The sequence below is a fragment of the Apaloderma vittatum genome, unplaced genomic scaffold (genome assembly GCF_000703405.1).
Source record: "Apaloderma vittatum isolate BGI_N311 unplaced genomic scaffold, ASM70340v1 scaffold13298, whole genome shotgun sequence".
Lineage (NCBI taxonomy): Eukaryota > Metazoa > Chordata > Aves > Trogoniformes > Trogonidae > Apaloderma > Apaloderma vittatum.
In genome coordinates, this window is record NW_009732534.1 from 27,026 (window position 1) to 43,095 (window position 16,070).

A 16,070-nucleotide genomic window follows, 5' to 3' on the forward strand; every position below is an offset into this window, starting at 1 on the left:
AAATTAACAACGTAGTACCTACTTGTTTAATCTGAGCACCATACTTTGTTTTTAACAGCAGTAACAGAATAACTTGGTATCTTTGAAAAGCCAGTGGCTTTCAAACTGCTTGTCAGAGCCCCAAGAAGTTCTTGGTTGCCCTCCTGCTCCTTTTAGCAGAGGAATGAGGAGGATCAGTGGCTATCCCAGACTAAATCCCACTGTCTCTTCTGCCTCTTTTTTGCCTTTTGGCAGTGGTCTTTTACACAGACCCCGTTATTCTGAGCTCAAAACCAGCAAGGCATGTTCCACACCCTTGCTCAAGAAGACAAAAGAAAAAAAGAAAAAGTAGTTGTTCATTTACATACTTCTGAAATAGAGGAAAAAAAAGGAAAATCAAATAAAGCCCAACCAACAAATGGGATTTCTCCTGTTACATAAAACATTTAAGTTAATCTACAAAATCTTTGAAGATGAAAAACATGCTGTGACAATAAAAAATATCATCCACTGAACAAAGTACATACATTTTCCTGTATAATAAACTAGATAAAGATATTAAAATATTTTAAGCCTGGAAAAAGGGAAAACTTCTTCAAAAAATAACACTATTAAGGTTAGACTAAACGTTACGCCAATGCATTCATCTGCACAACTTTTTGCAACCCGACAATTGTCTGGTGTGTGTATGCGTAGGTATATGTGTGCATGTGAAGGAAACACAGCAAGAATGCTAAGGGTGTCTCTTGCCATTTTAAAATGGCATTTCACAAATTATCAAACAAAAACTTAAAAATACCAGCACACATTTGAAATTTGCAAGTCACATTCTACAGCCCTTGACATTAAAAAAAGGAAAAAGCCAACAGAATTAATTCAAGTACACTTGGAGTAGGTCCCTTGTGAAGTGAAGCACTCCTCTTTGCACTTTAGTTGCAACTTACGTGGACAGAGCTCCCCAAAAAGACACAGAAGTGAGCACACCTCCCTCAGCCCTGCAAAGTACGCCTGAGTTGAGGTACAGGGATCTGTGATGTGCTCAATGTTGTGGATGAATGAGAAATGATGCTTGAAAAACACTTCGAAGCAAACGACATAAAATAATCTGTTTAAATGTAAAACTACCTTTGCATAAAGGCAGTCTTTTTGGTATGTAATCCTATAGGGATGACAAGCATGGCACTCCTTCCCAAATTCTCGTTGTCTTGGAGCTAGCGATAAAGAAGCCTTTATGTTGTCCTGGTCATCACTCTGGCCTGATGTACCCTTTCTCGTGAGCTTCCATCCACCACGCAGAATAACCTAGTGGGTATCACAGCCTGGCTGAAACGTATGCTGCTTCTTCACAACTTTTATTCTCTACTTAGCTTTGTTCCTCAAAGGGAGAAGCATTTCCCTCTCCATGTTTCACACGTTCCTCTGAAAATACCAGCAAAGAAATCTGCCTGATGGAATAGTTAAAGTCTAGTAAATTCCCTGTGGTGCTGCAAGTCCCCTATGCTCTCATAGTCATTCTCTATTGCAAGAGCAGCGTGGTTTGTATTAGGCACAGACAAGGTCCTGTCTTCTTCTTGGCTCACCGACTGGATAGCTTCATAGTCAGGCTCCAGCTCCCCGTTTGGTCTGTCCGCTGACTGAGGCACAGTGGTAGTACTTAGGGTGTTTTCAAAGTCCTTCACGCTTGCATAGAGGCCACTGCAGATGGACGGGGACCTCTGAGATGTAATTTCTTGAATACAGGTGTAAGGAGAATCCAGTGCCTTGATGGCCTGTGCTGGTTTACTCACCGACGAGTACATGGCTGAGATCTAGGAAAAGTAATAAAGCTGAGTAATAAAGCACAGCGTAAAGCTTGTGTGTACCCCAGTTTCTACCCCTTCCACCACAAAGATGTTGGTTACTTAAGAAAAGACAGGATTTTCTAAAAAGAACATGTACTTTCTTATTAAAAAAAGAGATGATTTCTTACAAATCCTTTTTTTTTTTTCTGGCATGCATTTATAAATTGATTGTCCTTCAAAAAAGGAATGCTTTATAAAAGAAGTTTATAAACTTAGAAATACTTTGAAAATAAGTCCCCTGCAGGCAAATTAGACCCAGGACAAAAGGGAATGGCTTTGTGAGCAGGAGCTCTTCCAAGTTTTGCTATGGTCCTGGAGCCAGCTTGGGCTCAGTGGGGAGACAGGCCTTTTCAAAGGAGTGATCAGGTTTAGCTGCTGTAATGAACCACAAGGATGCTCCTTTCAAAATTTTTCTTTTAGCAGCTACTTTTCTGCTTTTAGCGACACCTCAATAGGGGAGTAGTTATTTGTTGTGTTCATAGGCAGGTGGCCTCAAGTCATGCAAAGAGAACATTAAAAATCAGGAGATAAATTACCCACAACAGAAAATAGCAAATAGTCAGTGTCTATCTTGATATGCTACGTCTGCTCTGCTGACTAAACACTGCCTATAAAGAGGAGGTGAATCTCAGTCACTGTCTAGTAGAACTTAAGACTACAGACTGAAACCCAACACTGGCTTTGTGTCAATCTAATGGATTGGTATGAAAATCTCCATTACTATTAAGCAACACTGACTGATGCAGATGAATGAGATCGCCTCTGTTAATTCTGTATTTTTAATTTATTTTTTTAAAAGAGAGATCCAGTTGCAGATGGCAGTGCTTCTTACTTTTTACTGAATTCAGCCAACCAAACGAAAGTGGTTTTCTGTTCATCCAAACTTCAACCCTTTCTAGCATTTGTTTGTGTTAAGTTTTATGTCCACAGAACACATTTATAAAGTGACACAGGCGTATTGGAGATAATCACAAGCAGTCTTATTTCTGTTTAACTTTTCTGTCTTTGTTTTGATCTCCTAAATTTATTTGACTAACAGACATTTTAAAAAACAGTTTATGTTCCAGTGCTTTTATTGTGCTTCCGTTTATTTCCCAGAGCCCCAAACACTTTGCCTGGAGAAGGTGGAGCATGTTTCAAGAGGCTGCTGATTATTATTATTATTATTATTCTTAAGCAAAGCTCGTCATCCAAATCAAGAAGCAATCCTAATGTTCAGCTAATTGTGGCCTCCTGTTATGTTCTGACACCATTTTTTAAACTATTGGCCTCATATAGCCATATGCTAGAACACTTCTGATTTTAGGAATGCGGCAATACAAACTGTGCAGAGAAATTTCCACTTTTATTTTCCCTTTAGACACGTTTCACCTTTCTTAGATCCTCCTTAATCATGCAGAGCTTATGCTAATTTCTGTCTGAAAAAAGGTCTCTAGTTAGTTACTGAATTTCATGCAAGAAACCTACCTCATCTTCTGTAAGAGATGGATCTTCCTCTCGAGACTTGTAAGACATCGAACTAAGCCTCTGTAAAAAAAGGAAGAAAGAAAGAAAAAAAGGCTCATTACCAGTCAACAGTGCAAAACCTATAATAAAACTCTCCCATTACAATCAATACATTATATTTTATGGTCATTTGCTCACCAGTTCCATTTCACATAGCTAATATCCCTAATATCCAGAGCACATGTCTGGAAAAAATAGCCCTGAGGTTAGTAGAGCTTTTTAATGTATCTGTTCTTGTCCTGACCTGAAAAGGGTGAAAATAATGTAATGCCTAAAACAAACTCTGCTCTGCTGTATCGCTGCCTTGACACTTCTAATGAAGCAAGAAAGAGCCTGCCAAGGCTTTTAAACAACTAGAAGTTAGCTGTTATGATACACCAGTTGGCCTTCCACATGATTTTCAGATTTGCTTTTAGATGACAAAAGAATAAAACTCAACAGGCACCTTCCTGACAACAGTTATCCTTCATTCAGTGGATCCTGGAAGTGCTGCGAGGGACGTGCCGTGTCCTCCTCCCCCATGACATGAAGCATGTCCAGAGAAGGGCAACAAAGCTGGTGAAAGGTCTAGAGCACAAGTCTTATGAGGAGCGGCTGAAAGAACTGTTTAGCCTGGAGAGAAGGAGGCTGAGGGGAGACCCTATCACTCTCTACAACTACCTGAAAGGAGGTTGTAGTGAGGTGGAGATCAATCTGTTCAACCAAGTAACAAGGATAGGACAAGAGGAAATGGCCTCGAGCTGTGCCGAGGGAAATTTAGATTGGCTATTAGGAAGAATTTCTTTACTGAAAGTGTTACCAGGCATTGGAACAGATTGCCCCGGGGCAGCGGTCCCCTGGACCTGGAGTCCCCTTCGTTCCCTGGAGGTATTTAAGAGTTGGGTAGACATAGTGCTTAGTTGAGGATTTGTCAGTGTTAGGTTAATGATCGCGCTCAAGGATTTTAAAGGTCTTTTCCAATCTAGGCGATTCCGTGATTCTGTGACATGCAGCAGCCATGTGGAGGTGCACCTCACTCAGACCCCAAACATGGAAGAGACCTGCTGCCACCCACCTGGAGATGGGCAGCTCCACCCCCAAAGCATCTGGCTGGGTCCAGTTCACGGAGCAAAGCTACTAAAGGATGGAGGGCTTGGTTTGGTATCCAGCCTAACCTCAAGCATGTAAAGCGTCAGGTACAGATTAGGTCATGACACATTGTGGGGAAAAGCATTTTGCTTTTATGAAAAACGTCAAGAGGTTTATGGCAATGAAGACCTTTGCTAACTCTCTGAGGGTGTGTGATTCATCCCCTCTGGAGTGAGAAGACTTTGCTGGACTCCTGCTCTATGGCAATTCAGAGAGAGTCTTCCAGCCCTGTTTGTAACAGGCTGTATTTTGGAGTTTCATGCAAATTCTCCACCTAAAATACTTCAGGCCTCCTCCAGTGCAAGGTGGTGAAGTTGAGCTATTTTTAGCACAGTCAATCAAATACCACTTCCAGGCACATGCTAGACACACATGCCTTCCCCTGCCCGCCCCCCCCCCTCCCCCGAGGTTCATTAGAACAGGTTTTTTTCTATTTCAGTTTTTCTTGGTGTTTTTACTTCTGGTAAATACCAAGCTTCAAACCTCTGGGGCACAGCTGATGAAGACCTTGACCCAAAGCACACTGAAGTCTGCCTGCTGCTCCCCAGGGGGCTCCCGTCAAAGCTAACAACTCCCTTGCTTCTTTCTCACTGTCTGGAGAATGAGCTCTTTAACCTGTGGTTTGTTTACTTTCCAAAAAAACCCCACAAAAACAAGGAAAAAAAAAGAAAAAGCATAAGTGCAGACATATTTTTAGCCCTTTATTAGATCTGCTTCACTACAGCAGCTGAGTTCAGTCTTTCGTATTTGCAGGATATTTTTTGTGTTGAGGCATAAGTTACTAATTTCATCCTCACACATTAAAACAAACATGCTTTAAAAATTTTTCAGTGGAATTATTTTTCTCTCATCAGTGTGTCTATAAGCACCACAAGTCAGGACCCCTTCTACAGTTTCCCACTCAATTACTGACCAATACCACAGGGTGTTGGCAATCCCATTCTTGTTTCCCTGGGACCTGGCATTTTTTCTTCTAACGATTTTGAAGGATATTGACATCTTGGAAACTGAACAAAATACTTGCTTCTAAACATTTTGTACCTAGCAATGTTATAAATTATGCCTGAAAACTGAAGAGCAGCAACACAAAGAGCATGCCTCCTTATTTGCCTTCCATATTCCTTTTGTTCCTCGGCAGCACTTGAGTTTTAGCTCTTTGGCTCAGCTGCTGCTCCTGACTTGGGCACCAGAACAAGAAGACCATTCTCCTCTGGAGCACTCGTTAAGAGATGCTTTGCCCATCCTCAGGCTGTGCAAGTCTGAAATCATATTGCAGCAGGCAGATGTACACATGGAGAGCATCCAGGAAAGACCTGGGCAAAAAAGGAGATCTGTACTTCCATTATTTTTTTAGTTAAAAAGGAGAGACTAAAGGAAAAAAAAAATCCGTCTCTCCAGTTTTATTAGAAGAACTGTGCCCAAGTTTTTCCAGGTGATAGAGGCCTGTAAGAGGCCTCATGCCATTAAGGGTGTCTTTCTTCACCAAAACCTTCCAAAGCATTTGGCTCGGTCACCGCCCATAACCAATTTAGATAATTAATTTTCATCTGTTTATTTCAAGTCTGGCTCTTGAAAGGTTCCTTTATCCTCTTCATACTGTTATATACTGGAACGGTCTCTGGCTTGGTCCACCTAGCTTGAGTGTGCTTCAGACACTGGCATGGGCTGGGGATCATCCTGACTGTCCTCTTTTACAGAGTGAGACTCAAACCAGCCTGGACACATTCTGTTCTCTGTCTGTTGGCAGCTACAAGTCTCAGTTAAACAAGCAGCCTCTCCCTGGCCCTCTTCATGCCCTACTAAAGCAAAGCCTATCTGAGGCGAGAGGGTCCCACACAACTTACACCCAACCGCTCTCTTCATCAGGGTCAGGGCAGAAGGCTGAATTTTGGGATATGGATGTCATTTTAAGCAAGTCAGCGAAGTAGCCTCACGAGAGGAATCAAAAAGAGACATCCAAGGACTCTGTTTAACTAAAAGAGTTATCAATATAACATACATTTCCATAAACATCTTGGTTTTGGTTGCCACGCCAGAAAAACAGGCAGTGCTCTGCATTGTTTGAAGCGGCAAAATAGAGGGAAAAATGATCAGCACCACAACAGAAAAACAGTCCCGCAACCACCTCCCCACACAATGCCATCAGTAATGACATTTATATATTCCATCAATTACCATTTCCAACTCTGCTGCAGCTGTAGCTCTCAAGGACAGGACAGGCACACGCTTCGATGCATAATGCATGTACCTAGCAGCAAAGGCGGGAATGATCTGATGCTGCCGCCGAAGCTTTAACTTGGGATGGCTTTAGCTCTGAATAAATTTTAATTAGACAAACACCTTTTTTTTTTTTTTCTGGCGCTTAGGGGACTGCATGTGTCATCTCTTGATTAATCCTTCAAAACCTGAACCATTTTAATCAATTCCCACTCCTTCCAGTTACTGACACTGTGTACACGGCGTGCCGGGGAGCTACAGAGCAGCAAATGCTTTTCCCTTTGTATCGGTGCCTGGGAAATACAATGATTTTCTGCAAGTCTTTTCACACCTGGTAGGAAAAATGTCACTGCAAACAGAAAGCTGTTTCTCTACAAGTTTAATTAGAAATTACATACAGCTTGAATCAGGGAGGGGGGAGTGTTGGTGGATTACTGTTGACAATCACATCTTAATTTTTTACTTAATGAGCTCGTTACTTTTAAGAATGTGCACTGAAGAATCTAGGTAAACAATTTTTATATTATGAATAGTCTTCAGTTTATTAATTTTGACTCTATTGTGCTTTTTTGGCTACATGGTTAGTTAGTTATTTAACAAGGTATTTTTCTGCCCTTTTCCTGGATTACCGAAATACCTCAAACAAGAGAGCAACCAGCAACAAGTAAAAATACCTCAGCTCCTATGATTTTTCAGGTAAATGTTTCCATTAAAATGTCACATTGCATCTTAAGGATTTTTTGGAAATTTTCATCAATACCTAATATTATTTGATGACTCAGATACCAAAATTGTATTAATCTGCTAAAATCACAGTTCTTTCATGCACAATTAATAATAACCTTTCTAAACTAATTGTAAAAAATGCAAACTCTACGAAAACGCCGTGCAATGATCTGAAAGTATCTTTATAATTAATTCTGGTGAAAAACTAAAAATGGGAAAATAACTTGTTGAAAATGTCATCATTCTATTTTTCAAGGAGTTCACCACTGACTTGTCCCTAGACTGGGATAAAGAATAAGCTGCTGAGAAAACAGAACTTTTGGCCATGATTTCACAAGGTAGAAATTAATTGATCTGTTTACATGTGGCACGCAGAATTTGACCAATATAAAAGCCTGCAGTTGCAATCTCTCTGTCCCTTCTCCGGAAAGAAACAAGATGAGCAGCTTTGAGCAGATGCCTAACACTTGCACAGCTAAGTCACCGTGGACCAACCAACAGGGCATCCACCAAGAATGCCCTTCCTCTCCTTTCTGTAGACAAGGCTTCATTAGGAAAAGAAAAAAAAGGGAGGGATTCCGAACAAGATACAGATGCTGACAGAGATACTGGATACCTATTGCAAGAGCTCCCACAAGTATAATACCATTAAACAGAGAAGCAGAGGCCTCCTGTGTAATTTCTGGATAACACTTGGGAAAAGCCTCATGAAGTGCATATTGCAACAATCTAAATTATAGACTACAAAAGAATCAGTACATGCCTATAATGCAAATACTATATTGTACATTTTCATATTTCTATATTTTACAGTCTTGCATCACCTTGAGTGTATCTTTTTCTTGGCATTTCTGTTATAAAAAAACAATAATCATCTCCGACCCATATGTTCTCTATCATTATTTGGCTGTTTGACAAGGATGAGCGTTTACCTTCTCTGGTTTACTTGCTCCTTCTGTCATTTCTTCTTCTTCCATTTCTTTTACTTGCACATTTTCATTTTCATCAAGAAGTTTCACGGGTACCGGAGGGGGAAGCTCATCCTCTACATCTGGTGTATTGTCAAGAGGGCTTTCTGAATTAGCACTTTGGCGACTTTTTTTATTTCGGTCGACAGATGCATATTCTGCTGATTCAATCCTGCACTCTGGAATCTGATTCTGGCCTTCGGAAACTGTCAGTGAAGCCTTTGATTTGCTGTTACAGCTCCCTTCCATGCTGGCTACGGCTCCAACATCTTTAATTTCCTTCACAGTTTCATACAAGCAGTCTTCAACTATGTTCTCCTGAGAGGAGCTGTCTTTTAAGACTTCATAAGGCCCTTCCATTCCAAGACCTTGATCATTTTCTGCATTTCTAGCTGAGATGATGGTTTCCATGGTGGTGTTAGGGGGAATACTGGGTAGTTCCCGGCTCTGGTGACATTTTATAGACTTTCCAAGACTATCCTGTTGATCTAGCAGATCGGAGACAGACGTCTGTACTTCTTCATAAGGCTGGATACAAGCAGTGGTACTGTCCTCTGAAAGTACTACAGAAAATTATAAAGATGTATTTAAAACAAATGTATACTAGTATACTAGATACTAATGCCCAGAAATGTCTAGTAGTCATCATGCTTTTTGTTTATCGAAAGATTTCAGTTACAGTGATTTCTCCACCCTACTGTTAAAATATCTTTCTCACAACATGTTAAATGTCCAAGTCACACTATATGGCAACAGCATTCACAGTAAGAACTGGGGATGGGTGGGTGGCTGCATGTGTGCCTGGATGTTCAGCTGTACTCAGTTATATCAAATGCTTACAGACTGCTTGGTAGTCTCAGACCATCAACCCCTCGAACCAAGCGCCTTTAAAACACCCCCTTGCTAGATTCTCCTCTTTCCATTTCCCTATCCTTTGGAATCAGAAAGGCAAGCGCTTTCACTTCCTCCCTACCCAGTCCTCACCTTGTTTAACATGCTGGCCGAATTCTCATCCGAATCACACTTTGCTCAGCCCTGCCGCAGTCAGACTCACTGCACGCTACACCAGAAGCTCCTCACTGGAGGGCTATGCCATACTTCTCTTAGTCTCGCAGCACATAATGTAGGTTGACAACCTACTAATGAGCCAGCCATATGCACAAAAGAGAAGACTAGACTTCAGAAAGTAGTGTGAGGCAGAACATGTTATTTTAAATCCCAGAAGCGGGTCACGTGTCATTGTTAGTGGAGGGTTTTAAGATCTGAAATCTATGGGACTTCTCATCTTACAGTGGACACGCATGACATTTACCTGCCTTCAGGGATGTATATATGGGCACATATAAGCATGTTTCATGACACCATTTCTTTGAAAAATCACTTCTGAAGAAGTTTATTTTTCTTAGTACACTTCCTATGGTACTTTCTCAGCAAAATCAACCCATTCTCCATTTCCTTCAGCATGTTTGACATAAAAGTGTTGTCAAAGCAATCAGTTCCCTTTGTTTGGTGATTGTCATGGCTGTTGATTTCTCTTGTGCTCAGGACACACAGACTCATGCAGTCAGCACCAACTGGGAGCCATACTCTGACAGCAAAACTCAGGATGGAACTGGAGGTGTGAGATGGTAAACACTGTCTGAATAGGGGATGGGAGAAGGAAAGGAAAACATCCTTCTCCATTCACTTGGCTCCTGCATACAACTGTGGAGGAATAGGAGACAGGCAAGGTGTCCTACTCATTCCCGTTAGGTCCCCATGTGTTGCCTGATCTAGCTGAGAGGTGGAGTCCCTGGCGGCAGGGAGGCTGGATCAAAATGATCTCTAAGGTCCCTTCCAGCTTAGGCCATTCTATGATTCTTCAGGATGCCTGCAGACTTTCTGAAGGACATCAGGAACCATGTCCCTAAGCACAACATCTACTCGTCTCTTAAACACCTCCAGGGATGGCGACTCAACCACCTCCCTGGGCAGCCTTTTGCACCGCCTGACAACCCTCTCAGTAAAGAAATTCTTCCTAATATCCAACATGAACCTCCCCTGCTGAAACTTAAGGCCACTTCCCCTTGTCCTATCACTTGCTACTAGGAAGAACAGACCAACCCCCGCCTCACTACAGCCTCTCTTCAGGTAGTTGTAGAGAGCAATAAGGTCTCTTCTCAGTCTTCTCTTCTTCAGGCCAAACAGCCCCAGATCCCTCAGCCATTCCTCCTATGACACATGCTCCAAATCCTTTACTAGCTTGGTAGCCCTCCTCTGTACCCTCTCCAGCAGCAAAATGTCCTTGTAGTGAGGGGCCCAAAACTGGACACAGTACTAGAGGTGCAGTCTCACAAAAAAAAGAATGCATAAAGTATAAATAAAAAATTAAAACACCTTGGTTCCTGCTATTCAGAAGGGTTGTTATGCAGAGTGTAAGCTGAGTAATATGAGACAGTCTGAAAACTGTCTGCTGGTTGACAGCACGCCTTTTAGTGGCAGCTTTGACAGCTGTGTGTGCATGACTCGTGGCAAAGAGAAATGCTTCCCTTCTGCCAGGCTTTGCGCATCGAGTCCCTTAGTGAGCCACACACCTACAACACGCAACACGTCAACGGAGGGGAGCAGTGATTAGCTGCAAAAGCCAAGTTTAAAAATTCCTTTGGATACTTGTCTCTGAGGGCTAAAGATTTAATAGTTTAGTCTCTGGCTGCACAATGAGATGACAAGTAGGAGATGAGGAGCGCAGCCCTCGGTGCCTCGTATGGAGACAACTGTTGGCTGCTGGCAGCTCTGAGCTGAGACCGAGTTTATTTTTAGGTGCAGCTGAATAAAATATTTTCCAGTGATACTTCACTGTGAATCATTCTGAGTGTTCAGCAAAGGCAAAGACTACGAAAAAGAGAAGGAAGTCTATTTATATTGCTTGTTTTCTAAAACACAGAAACACAAGCAACAGCCTTGCACAGCATGGGGCAATGACCGAAAGCTGTAGTTCCTGGAGGAGGACCCAAAACACTTCCAGAGCCTCCAGGAGTCAAGATCTGAGGTGCAACTGCATCTTCTGGTCACATTTCAACTCTGTAGCTGGCCAAAATTAGCGAATGCTGCAGTCTCTGCCTGATGGCCGGGTCCATGCGCGGGTGTAACTTGATGACCCAAAGGAGGACCTTCACACCTTCCCAGTGTGGGCTGGCACAGAAGACTGGGTGCCAGGGTACAAGGCTGTTCCAAAGCAAGCCTGGCAGGGAAGTGGAGATGCAGCCTAAAATGCCAACATCTCCACAGGATGGGCTACTTACTTCTTATCACGGCAAACATGCTCGCTGCATTTTTTAACTTCATCATAAGTTTGTTGTGAATTATGTCCTCTGGGAAGAGGACTGACTGCCCTCCAGAAAGCCACGTGGCCGGCTGCTGCCCTGGGATACAGCTTCTGAGCTGGTGTCAGACTTCCAGAGGCGAGCAGAGGGAAACGCAGGGTATTCAGACAAATGGTACGACTGTGTGTTTGGGAAGCTGATGGCTAGGAACCTAAGACTCAAGGAATCACCAATGTATGCATGGCTAAGGTGGGAGCTGTGAGCAAGGGGACAGTGCTGCTCGTTCATCGCAGGGGCTGCACTACTCACCCTCGCCGTTGCTGAGTGCCCCATTCTGGTCAGTGCTTGGAGGGGGCTCTGTAGCCGAACTTGTGATCGAGTGGCTGAACACCTCCTTGTCGGAAGGCTGCAACACAAATTAGTGAGGTCTAATCACTGTTGGATCGGAATAAACGTTTGGATAAATAAATACACAATATATTTCATTCCAATCTCAGGAGTTCTGACTCGCAGTTACTAATGGCAGGAGAGTCAAACCGTGCTGACTATACTCAAAGATTAGGTGTCTATCTTTAGAGATGGTAAACCAAAGAAATGTGTGTCCACAGTGATCTCCTTTCCAACCCCATGGCTTTTATCTATGAGAAGACAATCGCTGACAAAGGGTGTGCTGTTCTTCCACTGCAAATGGAGTGAAAAAAAGGCAGGAGATCTGGAGTACAATGGTGGCAGAAAGAGCATTGAGGAAGTGCACACTATTAGAGCCAGCCTCCACTTCCTGTTCTGCAATTTTTAATTAAGTTTCCTTTGCTCAACTATCTCCAAATTGCTGAGCTATTTTCCAGTCTGTAGTATTTTGCACAGAACTTGGTACAAACCAACCACAAGACAGACACAAGCTGCAGAAATAAATACTTACCACATTCATCAGATTTTCATGATCTCCATTCTGATGTTTGGCCTTCTTTTCCCTTAATGAAAAAGATGTATCAACTGTTACCACAGATCATGCTAATATACAAATGTCAATCACTAATACACCTTACACACCTGCAGGGAACAGAACTGTAATTCACTATAATATTGAAAATAGAATAACTGAAAATTACTACAGGGCTTTGTATGCCCTCTGTGTAAAGTCACCACTGAGGCAGGGTGGTGATAAACATATCTGCAGAGGTACAACAAACACACATAAACCTTTTTCTCATTCAGTGTAAGATCACAGTAAGGAGTAAGTACTGATAATCGAAACACTATTATCCTTCATTTAATCACATCTGAAGTGCTCAGATATACATGATATACATGTTTTGGTGACAGACTATCTGTGTTGTTCCTTAAATTGTCAGTAAAAGGTGTTTATACTATGAAGAATTAAAAAAGGTCGATAAAATCCAGCCTATTCCCACTCACGATGCTAGTTTTAACTAATAACAATCATGAGCATTTCAAGAAGGCCTACAAAATTCAGAGGTCTTCATTTTAAAATGAATCCTGCCTCACTGGGTACTTCACAGGACCATGCTTCCAGATTTTACCAATTTGGAAACGTAGCTCTTACTCTGAAATACCATAATAAACTATGAGCTTAAAATAATAATAATCCTTTCCCTAAGTGAAAAGGCAAGGAAAAAGGTGAGAAAATATTGTCAATGTGAAATATGTGTTTCTTCTAAAGTCTGCAATACACTGTACTTCCCACATTAGCAACTGTTAAAATTCTACCTAACTGGGAAATTAGAGAACAGAGCAAGTAAGGCTGCACCAGTGCAGGGCAAAATTTACAAATACTTAATTTCCTCTCCGGAAGTTTTTCCAACTCTGATATTTTAGAAAGAGCAGATTTTGTTCAGTTTTCCATGTACTCAACCATTTTTGAAGAGTAAGCTACGAAGAAATTTTACATAATTGCTTTTATGTGTAAACAAGCTGCCCTACAGAATGACCCAAAATAAAAGATGCTGCATCCAGACTAGCAACACCAGAACTTATTAAAGAGCATCACCAGATAGTCTCTGTAACTACAAAGACATGCTCAGTGGTTTGACTCTTAAAAACATCTTTCTAGAGATGTTTCAAGGACTGGAGTGCTACAAGACAAAACACAGTATCCAACTGCAATGTTTGTGAGATTAAAGATTTTTAAACTAGGTTTCATACTTTTAAATAAATAAAGATTTACATATTTCTACTATTTTTACACAGATATCACAGGAAATTGTGTGGAATAGGAAGGTATTGATATGCCACCTAACAGCTTACAAAGGCATCTCTCCTGAACCACATGAAATTACAAGTTCCAGCTTATACTATTTAGGGTTTCAAACAACTTCTGGGGTTTGGTTTTGCCCATAACTGTTTTTCTGCAACTTGGACATTACAGAAATCATGCTGAAAACCAGGGCTTCCTACTGCAAACACACCTCATATGGGTTTTTAAGGCTGCATAGGTTCTTCATCTCTCTCAATGCTGAACGACTGAAAGAGCATGCTCCTACAGACAGAAGGGTCCAAACCAAAGATTTTGCTGCTGTACTGACTTAGGGATAACATTTTTTTAGCTCCATAGACTTGACTGATTCAATTATGCTGGCAAAGTGGAGTGATGCAGACCACAGCAGTCCTGCTCCTCATCGTGACCTGCTGGAAGGGCACCGTGGACTGAGCGCAGGCTGCCCAGCTCCCCTGTGCCATCAGCAGCTTATGTGTCATTAAGGGGCTTTGAAACGTAACCAAAGTCAGTAGAAATGCCGGAATTGGTTAAAGCAAACCCTCATATGGAGAAGAAAATAAGGATGAGGTATGAATACAATACATTAATTAGTATCACTGTTTGATTCTTACGCATTTTGGCTTGAATGGTGGGACCAATTCCCTAGCACTCAGGAATGGCCAGAGCAAAGCTGAAATACACAGAAATTGTTTTCCTCTTCTTATCTACCTACACTTCTTTGGTCTTCTTTGGCTCACCTGATTTTCTCAGTTTCAGGTTAGCAGTGTGATCTGCTAACATTCAGTGCCCACCTGCACTCCAGGCTTCAGCTTAGCAGAAAGTATCTAGCAAACACAACAGTGTTCTTCCTTCACAGCAAAAGAAGAAAAATATTTTAAGATTTTAGAATGAATAGATCTGTTCAAATTCGGGTTTGCTCTGAAACACATTTTGTACTATGCTTTTTTTATTTCTCTACCTAAGTACTCTTCAGTATTTCTTGCTAACTAGTTATTAGTGAAGCTACCTCAGTCCCTGCGCTATTTGGCTCAAGAATGATTACTGCCTGCTCAGCTCCTGAGCCTTACCTTTTGCAGCTGGAGCAGAGGAAGATGAGGAAGGTGAGGAACAAGAGTGTTGTCATAGCTGCCAAACTTCCCCACAGGATGACGTGGACCTGTCCACTGCCTAAAAAGCCACCCTCTGGCCCCATGGTACTAACACGAGCTGGTGTCACTTGGAGATGAGGAGGTTATTCCTTGGAGAAGGCTGGCATCTGTGCTGCGTGCACCTTTCTGCAGAAAGAAAAACACCTTTAGAGGTTAAAAGTTGAAGATAGTGAATCTGACAGCTACAAATCTAGCTGGAGAGATCTTCAAATCCAGATCTTCCAAAAATGTTTCAAGCACAAGCCAGCCAGCCAAAGAGATTTTCAGCTACATTTCTGACGGAGAGATAGAAAGAACTTTGTCAAATATTAACACAAGCTGTTATCTATCTACAATCTCAGCATGAATAAAAGGTAGTATAGCATCTCTGTGCTTGCATTTTGAGGAAAAAGTTTACAAATCCACTTTGAGGGACAGAGTAGCCTATTTTGCAGTGTCATTTGTTAACTTCATTGAAAAGTGAGCTTTCAAATGCAGCTACAATTTCTGCAAATGTAACAAGCCAAAAAGAAAGCTGCAGAAGGCATTCGTCTCCTTTCCTCTCAACATCTCCTGCCTGCACATCATTCAGTGCTTAAAGCATAGTGACAAATAAGCTACATAAGTATTTGAAAGGAATGCCACAAAAACCTTTCTCACAGCGGATCACATCTAATCTTACTTCTATGGGAAATGCTTCTTTTTTTAATAGTATATCTGTAGAGTAATAGTACTGAACTTTCATTTTGCTTCTACCCACCTGAGTCTAAGAAAACAACTAAGATGTAGACAGAGTGGCTTTTAAGAACTTGAATAAACACAATTTTTGCTACAGCACAGCAGCCCCTGGAGAAACATCCAAGGTAAACAGTATTTACGATATAAAAGGTTTGATACACAATATGTTCCAAAATCTTATACATAATGTGATACATTGTTGACATGGTAAAATTAAAAAGAAGTCTTTCATTCTGCACTGCTGAAGACATCAATTTCTTTGTAATTTAGGAAAAGGTTGTGCAAAGTCTATTTACAATCTT

At 41.5% G+C, this 16,070-nt stretch overlaps 1 protein-coding gene across 1 annotated transcript; it reads right to left on the bottom strand.

Moving 5' to 3' along the window:
• Window positions 1–1,365: 1,365 nt before the first annotated feature.
• Window positions 1,366–15,095, bottom strand: PAG1 (phosphoprotein membrane anchor with glycosphingolipid microdomains 1). The gene is made up of 6 exons (XM_009875566.1): window positions 14,971–15,095; window positions 12,587–12,638; window positions 11,977–12,073; window positions 8,330–8,928; window positions 3,288–3,347; window positions 1,366–1,787 (listed from the first exon to the last, which is right to left on the bottom strand). Exons 1-6 carry the CDS (start codon window positions 15,093–15,095, stop codon window positions 1,437–1,439), a joined length of 1,284 nt encoding a protein of 427 aa, XP_009873868.1. The 3' UTR covers window positions 1,366–1,436.
• Window positions 15,096–16,070: the final 975 nt, after the last annotated feature.

Bases quoted from the DNA above. Each gene is read 5' to 3' on its own strand.
- PAG1 (XM_009875566.1), bottom strand. From the start codon at position 15,095: ATGGGGCCAGAGGGTGGCTTTTTAGGCAGTGGACAGGTCCACGTCATC. The intron at 12,074-12,586 runs GTAAGTATTTAT...TTTGTGTTGCAG, and splicing joins ATGAAAATCTGATGAATGTG to CCTTCCGACAAGGAGGTGTT. The intron at 8,929-11,976 runs GTGAGTAGTGCA...AATTTTCTGTAG, and splicing joins GGCACTCAGCAACGGCGAGG to TACTTTCAGAGGACAGTACC.